This window comes from Erithacus rubecula, assembly GCF_903797595.1.
Source record: "Erithacus rubecula genome assembly, chromosome: 1".
NCBI lineage: Eukaryota > Metazoa > Chordata > Aves > Passeriformes > Muscicapidae > Erithacus > Erithacus rubecula.
This window is the reverse complement of record NC_136658.1, coordinates 36,099,529-36,107,549: the sequence shown is the minus strand read 5'-3', so window position 1 is coordinate 36,107,549 and position 8,021 is coordinate 36,099,529. Positions and strand designations below refer to the sequence as shown.

The following is an 8,021-nucleotide window of genomic DNA, read 5'->3' as shown; positions in this document are numbered from 1 at the left end:
TCCAAAAATCAACATGATTTCTCAGAGGTCACACTGGATAATTTTTAAAAAATCACTTCTCACCCATGTAACTTCAATTCCCCTGCCTCAGAAATGTTCAAAAATTCATTAAAACCATGGTAGTGAAAGCTTGTTCCCAGGAGAAGGGAGAAAAGCACACTGTGCTGCAGATTTAAGAAGAAAAAAAAGGCATTATTCCTCTTTTTGAATGCTTCCATACTTTTTGGCATGTGTAGCTAACTTTTTTATATTCTTGTTACAATCTTTTATTCCCACTAGGCCTGCTTTATAATTTGTTACAGTCTTGTTAAGAGTACTCTTGGTATTTTTGGTGACTTTTTTTATTACCTGAATTCATGGTCCATCCATATAGCTTCATTTCAAGCATCATTTTTCACTTTAGAAATTGCATCATTTCACAAGTACCTGTTATAAAAACCACATTCAGCATGCCAAATCCTGACATTCTCATTCAGCTGCTTGTTTTCCTTTTGGAGTGCTGGGGATTGTTGAACAAGGGTGAAGTTGGCAGGAGCAGGTACCAAGCTGCCCAATCTGCTGTAGCCTGTTCTCTAGTAACAACCAAATGTAGATGAGCTGCTTAAACTCATACTGGAGCGTGCTTTAAATACAAATTAAATCAGAAAGGTGTTGTGAAGCAGAGAAAGACACCAGCAACATGGGAGACACCTGACACCAGAGCTTCCACTGTGCCTTTGTGGGTGTTTTGGGTGTGCCTGCCCAGTGTGTGGTTGGACCACCTCCTCTGGATCCCAAGACACAGAATGCAGCTCAGAGGAGGGTGGGCTTGAGCTGAGTGGGGAGGAGATTCCCATCCTACCAGCAGCCTGGCTTAGGAGGTGAGAAGATACCCTGCCCTCCTGGATGCACCTGGTCTTCAAAGGCAGTGCTAACTAGCTACATTTGCAAGGGTACCCTGCTGGAAATTAAGAATTAGACCAAGGAGCACAATATAACAAAGATGATAATTTTTGCTGGAATACAGATTATAGTACAGGAGAACAGGGTCTAATAGATGTAAAACAATGAGAGCTGATGTTTGAGTGGCAGAAGACAAAATGTCCTTATGCACTGGCCAGCAGCACTGGGAAAGGAGGGGGACTTGGGAGCTGCTGGAGCAGCTTAGCAAGCAGGGGGCTATGTGCCAGTGACCCCTCTGTTCTCATCCCAAGCCTGTAAGAGTGCTACTCTGTTCTACTTTCTACTGTTTTCTTGGGCCTTTATTTGAGACTGGTTTCCTGACAGCACTTGTCAGACATGTTTCTTTTCTCTGAATGGTTAGGTGTGACTGCCACCTTAGCAGCTCCAGCAGGTTCACTGGAAAGCTTTCTCTGAGACAGGTGAATTGCCTAAAGAGCTCAAATTGGACGATTTTGTGGAAGACTGGCAGCAGTGTGCAGATAGCACTGTGAGCTGTCCATTCTGCTTGTCCTACTATGTCCAACTCCTGGGGAGTGGTGAAAAGAAGGCAGCCTGAGCAGTTCACTGCTCAACGTCACAAACATCTTTTGGAAGAGTTTTCCCCAGTGAGTGACCAGCTTATAATACAAACTTTTCAGATAATGGTCATTTAATTGATGGTTAAATAAAGCCTTTTATATATAGAACCAGCTGGGGTTAGTTAACACCACCCAAGCAGATCTGTCCTCAGCAGAGGTGCAGCACTTGGGAAGTGGCACATCTTTCAGTGTAAGAGTTGTGGGTGTTTGTCTCCTGGTCCTGCTTTTCTATTTCCTGCTGTGTTTTGTGGGCAAGGCAGAGGGAACACACATGCTGCTATCTCATCAGTGATTGGGACCAGCATGCAGCTGCCTTTTGCTCTGGATACTGGACTCACTGGGCTGGGACAGTTCCTGTTCTCTGTCCTGTATAATCACATCTTTGTAACTACCTCTATTTCTACAAACCCTAGAAGGCAGTTTCACATCAGACTTGTATTCCTTTGGCTGAGAGAAAATACCCACTAAGGGAAAACTTGAGTATTCCATGTCTCTCTGAGAGAAAAAAGGGCTTTGGGAAAATACTGTAAGTAAAATAAGGCAGCTTGTTATTTACAGTTAAAATTTTACATTCTATTCTATTCTATTCTATTCTATTCTATTCTATTCTATTCTATTCTATTCTATTCTATTCTATTCTATTCTATTCCATTCTATTCCATTCCATTCCATTCCATTCCATTCATTATGCTAAGAAATAGGCTGAAACTTACCTGTCAGACCTGTAAAACAGCTCAGATTTGACCTGTCCTGGGAGAGAGCAGAGCTGGCACACACGCTCTGCTACTGATGTATGAACAGCACGGAACTTGCTTGAGCTGGGCTGCTAGTAGAGAAAACGGATTCTGCCATCTGAAGAGAGTGATTTTGCCTTTCCCACAGATGTACTTACCTCGGAGTAGCGCCCGGGAGCGCAACTGCGTGGAAAGGCGGCACGTCAGAGCACAAATTATATCATGCAGCCCAATGACTGCCGAAGATCCCGGCTCGGAGCTCGCCTGGGGATATAAAGCTGGCTGAAGGAGCAAGAGTAGCGGCGAGCTGAGCGGCAGAGAAGCTCATCTTGGGAGGCAGGAGCGCCTCCCCGCCCGGCTGCTCGTGTGCCGCGTTCGCAGCCCCGGGCGCGCCGGGCTGGCGAGGCGAGAGCGGCGCTCCCGGCGCACGGAGCGAGTCCTGCCCTGGCAAATGAGCTCTTCCAGAGCTGGAGGGGCACAGCGGCGTTCCAGGGATGCTGCCATGCTTTGTCTGGCTCGCCCTCCCCGAGCTGGTTAACGCTTTTGTGACCGCAGCAAAGTTGCCCCTCAATGGGAGCGTGGAGGAGACTTTTGTAGTCCCGAACGTGTCGGGTTTCTTTTCCTGGGATAACGAGAGCCTGGCGGACTGGCAGAGCTTTGTGGGCAGGAGCCGGTACGGAGCGGAGTCGCAGAGCCCCACGGTGAAAGCGCTGCTCATCGCGGCGTACTCCTTCATCATCTTCTTCTCCCTCTTCGGCAATGTCCTGGTCTGCCACGTTGTCATCAAGACGAAGCGGGTGCACTCTGCCACCAGCTTGTTCATCGTCAACCTGGCCGTGGCCGATATCATGATCACGCTCCTCAACACACCGTTCACGCTGGTAAGAGCGGGCAGAGCCGCCCGGGACTCCTCGCCCCTAAAGGGAAGGGAAGCGCCTCCGCAGCCTGGGAGGGGGGCCTGCACCACCACCATCCACCTCACCACTAAAGTCAATTTCTCTGCCCCTCTACAATGCCCTAAAAGTGCTTTGGTGGCTTTTCCTGCTTTACACTGCTCTAGGCAGTGTGTGGATGTTCTGCAGATAGCTGTCCACTCCGAATTACAGGCATTGGAGTTGCCTTCGGGAAACTCCGCCTGTGTTTTTCTTCTCTGATGGCTGTTATCTATTAGAAGATCGGAAATTACCCATTTGTTAAATGTGGCCCTGATAGCAGTACTTGAGCAATGATAACCTTGCAGTGATTGCTTGCCACTTTGTAGCATCTGATCTTTTATTCCCCCTTCTTTTTTCTAAAGTACTTTGAAAGCAATGCTGTAAACCTCTTGGAAAAAATTAATGCTCAGCATCCTTTAACAAGCTCTTTTGAGAAACTGTAGTTTGTTTGAAGTGAGATAAGATGCACAGGTCAGCTCTATTCCATAAGGAGGAATTAAGAGGAAGAGCAAATATATTTACTCAATAGTGAGGCTGCAGAAGGACGCACTGTAAATAAAGCAGAACAAACATCTTTGGTACTGCACTGCTGTATCGTTCTGGAGGGTATTGCCAGGTCACTGAACAGCAGTAACCTGCCTCTTCAGGACTCAGAACCCAGAAAATTATAAAATATAATATAATAAAATTATAAAATATAAAATTATAAATTACTGCTATCTTATAAGTGTGTTTTGCACAGCACAAGGAATTGTGTGCTGGAGGTGTACCTATAAGCAGTTGTGGGGTGCACAAAACTAATGGTCTTCCTTTTTAGGCTCGTTTTGTGAACAGTACCTGGATCTTTGGGAAGGGGATGTGCCATGTCAGCAGGTTTGCACAGTACTGCTCCCTCCACGTCTCTGCCCTGACCCTTACAGCCATTGCTGTGGACAGGCACCAGGTGAGACCCCTCTGAAGCAGAGAGATGGAAAGCTTGGGAAGGCACAAGTAAACTGAGAAAGGATGAACCCATTCCCTTTCCCTTTCAGCTCCCAGAATATCATAAGATTCATGAGTAGCAGGCAGGGTAGAGAGGCACTTCTTGTCAGAATAGTTTCAAACCCACAGCAATGTAGGAGGTATCCATCACTTGCTCTCTCTTCCAGCTGAGTAGAGGGAGCTTTTATGCAGTAGATAATCCAGTAGCTCTCAAACAAGGAGAAAGATCAAGGTCCTGATAGGAATTTATGTGGACAGCTCTCCTTTGGGGTGGCTTGGCCAGCACCAGGGTTGTAAGGGACATCCTAGTAAACTTTCTCAGCTCTGTCTCCTGATGTTCTGGAACGTCCCACATCCTGTTACCCTGAATACTGGAGATCTGACTGCAGCACACTGGTGTTTGTCACAAGCAGAGCTGTGGCTTGCTGTTGATAATGGGCTCAAAACTTGGGATATTTGGGTATTATCAGCTTGGAGTCACCCAACAACCACACAAAACTGTTCATAGTTGGCATTTTGTGCTAGAAACATTGTTTCCAGAAAATGCACTGACTATCAAAAGCATTCCCATGGAGGTCTCGTTAAACCCTTTAGTTCTTTGGGTCACTGATACTGAATAGTTTGAAACTTTTTTCTCCCTTTTTTTTCTCTCTTTTTTTTTTTTTTTTTTTTGTTTCAGTTAAGGAAATTGAACTTAGTAATGAACATGTGTTAACACATCCTGGTATGCAATTTTTCCCACCTAAATGGAAGTTCTGAAATTTGAGGGCAGAACTAGGATCTGACTTGAACCATATTTCATGGTGTTAAAATTCAGGTTTTCATGTACAGTTTACAGTCATTGGGAGCTGGGTGAAGACTGTACTGCTTGCATGCTAAATTACCACATTAAGTAATAGATTTAAGGCTGAGGGGAAAAATAAGTATAATTTTTTTCAGAAATGTAATAAGCCTAGATTTTGGTTTATTTTGCACAGGTTATAATGCACCCCCTGAAACCTCGCATATCTACTGGAAAAGGTGTTGTCTACATCTTTGTAATCTGGATCATGGCAACTTGTTTTTCCCTACCACATGCTATCTACCAAAAGCTCTTTACCTTCGAATACAGGTAAGGATGTGCTTTGCTTTCCTCCACTGTCTCCCTGGAGGCCAAACTCTGAGCAACTATGCTTTGGTATATTCCACTGAAAGCCTTGAGCCTGTGTCAAGGTCAGCCAAATACGGATCTAAACTACAGTTTTCATCCGATTCCTTTTGCTGTGTCTAATATCCTGTCCTTTTCATTTTAAAATACTTTATCTTTATTCTGTCCCACTAATCACACAAAACAGGCTAAGAAGTTAGAGGATCTGGCTTTACCCTTCTGTACACTGGCACTTTATGCCATATACCAATCTGACCTGTTTGGGCACACTGGAACTGGGAAACAAAAAAACACAACCAACCAAACAAACAAACAAAAACACATTAAAACTCAACAGGTTTTAATCTGCTCTTTAGTCCTAGGAAAGTAGATAAATCTGCCTCAGCTGTCAAGAGTCTTTGTATTTGGAAAATGCTTTAATGAAGGAAAGGTTCTTAATATGTGCAGAGACTGTGTTCCTATTTGCCAAAGGACAGAAAATAAAAACCTGCTTATGTGCAGCTGGAAATTTTGTAATTGGTGAAATTCATAAGATTCTCATAAGGTCATGAATGCCCATAAGAAATTAGCACCACATTGCTGACTGGCTGCTCCATGGCTCAGATCCTTGAAGAGCAGAGCTCTGCTCAGCTGTGACATTTGTGAGATTTAACACAGTGTTTGCTTTCAGGCCCAATGGCAGGAGCTCTCTCCCAGTTGCCTCCTTGTTTCTGATGTACTTATCATCCTGCCGTGCCAGGCCATCTGAGCCTCTCATCCTGTCCCATCTCCCCATTTGCAGTGAGGATGTCACCCGCTGCCTGTGTCTGCCAGATTTCCCTGAGCCTGCTGACCTCTTTTGGAAGTACCTTGATTTAACAACCTTCATTTTGCTCTACGTCCTGCCCCTTCTGATCATCTCTGCTGCCTACTTGACGGTGGCGAAGAAGCTCTGGCTGCGCAATGTCATCGGGGACGTCACCACCGAGCAGTACCTCGTCCTGCGCAGGAAGAACAAGAAGACCATCAAGATGCTGATGCTCGTCGTCATCCTCTTTGCAGTTTGCTGGTTCCCCTTGAATTGCTACGTCGTCCTCCTCTCCAGCCAGACCATCCGCACCAACAACGCCCTGTACTTCGCCTTCCACTGGTTTGCAATGAGCAGCACCTGCTACAACCCCTTCATCTACTGCTGGCTCAATGACAGCTTCCGCTCGGAGATAAAGGCTCTGCTCAACGTGTGCAGAAAAGCCCCCAGGCCCACGGGGCAGAGGCTGCCCTCCACAGTCCCCTCCTATCGACTGGCTTGGCCAGAAAATAGCAATGTCAAGAGGTTGCAGGCCTCCCATGTCCTTCCTCCATCCTCCACCATACAGTCAGGAAAGACAGACATCTCTGCAGTTGAGCCAATAGTAGCTGTGAGCTAAACGGTGACCTTGGACTGCACAGAGATTTGGCAAGAGCTAAAATGGTGGGAGGATGTGGAGCCCTGGCCACACAACAGGTGATAAAACCAAGAAGGGGGTTCTGCAGGAGGCAGTATGAAAGAGCTGCATGTTTGGTGCAGGCTGATGACAATGGTGTGGAGACCCTAGAGGGGGGAAAGTAAACTCTTCCCAGGAAGGAACTTTTGTCTTTGTCGAGGTGACTTTGGACTGGCTTGCAGGAAGGGACTGTCTGCATGTCTGCTGCTGTTGACTGTATGACTAAGCCTTTTTAGAACTAGGACTGTGGGTGTGTTTTCCTGGTGCTTAAACAACAGTGTCATCACATCAGATCTCCCTTCCCCTTTTCTGAGTCTCCTCGTGGCAACATGGAAATGGTTGAGATGTAGACCTTTATGCTGCTGTCTGAGATCCAGTGCAGCTGGGTAGGAAAGCATCCTTTCTGAACTGGGGTCTGAAAAGTCAAGACCTGTTCAGAGTGAATGAACAGATCTATTCCATAAATCCTTTTTTAAGATTGATTTGAAGAAAAGTGGATGCCTATTCTTCAAGTAAGTAGATGGCTTCTCTTCAAATAGATAACTAAACCCAAAATCATACAAAGAGTTGGACATGCCATTCACAGTTGGAGAATGGGTAATTAAGTGCTACTGTGGGTTTGGGCTAGAACCTTTTATCATCTTTTAGCATCTCTGCATCATTGTCAAGTTGTAGCTCAAGGATCACAGTTTGACTTTTTATCTTGCCTTTGAATGTTGCTCTCTTACCCTGTAAAGCACCTGTGTACTTGTCACTTCAGACATTTGGGACATTTCATTCCAACTAAGAAGTTAGCTCTCTGGAATGAGTTCATAAATGAACTGCTTTGAGAGAAGAGATGATATCTGTGACAGCAAGTCATAAAGGTGGAACATTTGACTGCAAGTTATCCTCTGGTGATGACACAATTTTGGTGCATTTAAGGATAGCTGAGATGTGTCCTATTTGAAGTGGCTAAGAAAATTCACGACTGCAAGTGTCTAAAATAGATTTCAGAACTTAATGTTCTTAGCAGAAGAAAATATGGGTTTGAACAACAAAAAAAAAAAAGGTGTTCCAAAAATAAGAAAACAGTACCTCCTCATGCTGTGGAAATTAGCTTGAACATCACACCAGGGTGCCCCATTCCACATTTAACTTGTAGCATTCAGCAGTGAAGTGAGAAAAATCTTACTATAAATGCAACAAATAAAAAGGTGAAGCTGTTTATCTCAGTGTTCTGTAATAAACTTACCCTTCTG

General features: G+C 45.1%; 2 protein-coding genes across 3 annotated transcripts in view; one reads left to right on the top strand and one right to left on the bottom strand.

Moving 5' to 3' along the window:
• AMOTL1 (angiomotin like 1) overlaps positions 1-2,641 on the bottom strand; it is a 152,885-nt gene extending 150,244 nt beyond the window's left edge. The window contains exon 1 of the mRNA XM_079319095.1: positions 2,638-2,641. The gene's annotated coding sequence lies outside the window, so the exon portion shown is untranslated. The remainder of the gene's footprint in view (positions 1-2,637) is intronic.
• On the top strand, positions 2,638-8,021 carry GPR83 (G protein-coupled receptor 83). Of its 2 annotated transcripts, XM_079319204.1 has the most exons (4): positions 2,638-3,135; positions 4,007-4,132; positions 5,148-5,281; positions 6,099-8,021. In XM_079319204.1, the coding sequence occupies exons 1-4, from the start codon at positions 2,749-2,751 to the stop codon at positions 6,721-6,723; spliced, it is 1,272 nt and encodes a 423-aa protein (XP_079175330.1). In that variant the 5' UTR covers positions 2,638-2,748; the 3' UTR covers positions 6,724-8,021. The 2 variants fall into 2 exon arrangements, with proteins under 2 accessions (XP_079175330.1, XP_079175331.1); XM_079319205.1 differs by lacking the exon at positions 4,007-4,132 and having other exon boundaries at positions 2,735-3,135; positions 6,099-6,724.

Excerpts from the sequence above, each read along its gene's own strand:
- GPR83 (XM_079319204.1), top strand. The coding sequence starts at position 2,749 with ATGCTGCCATGCTTTGTCTGGCTCGCCCTCCCCGAGCTGGTTAACGCT. Across the intron at positions 3,136-4,006 it reads TCAACACACCGTTCACGCTG|GCTCGTTTTGTGAACAGTAC; the intron begins GTAAGAGCGGGC and ends CTTCCTTTTTAG. Across the intron at positions 4,133-5,147 it reads TTGCTGTGGACAGGCACCAG|GTTATAATGCACCCCCTGAA; the intron begins GTGAGACCCCTC and ends TATTTTGCACAG.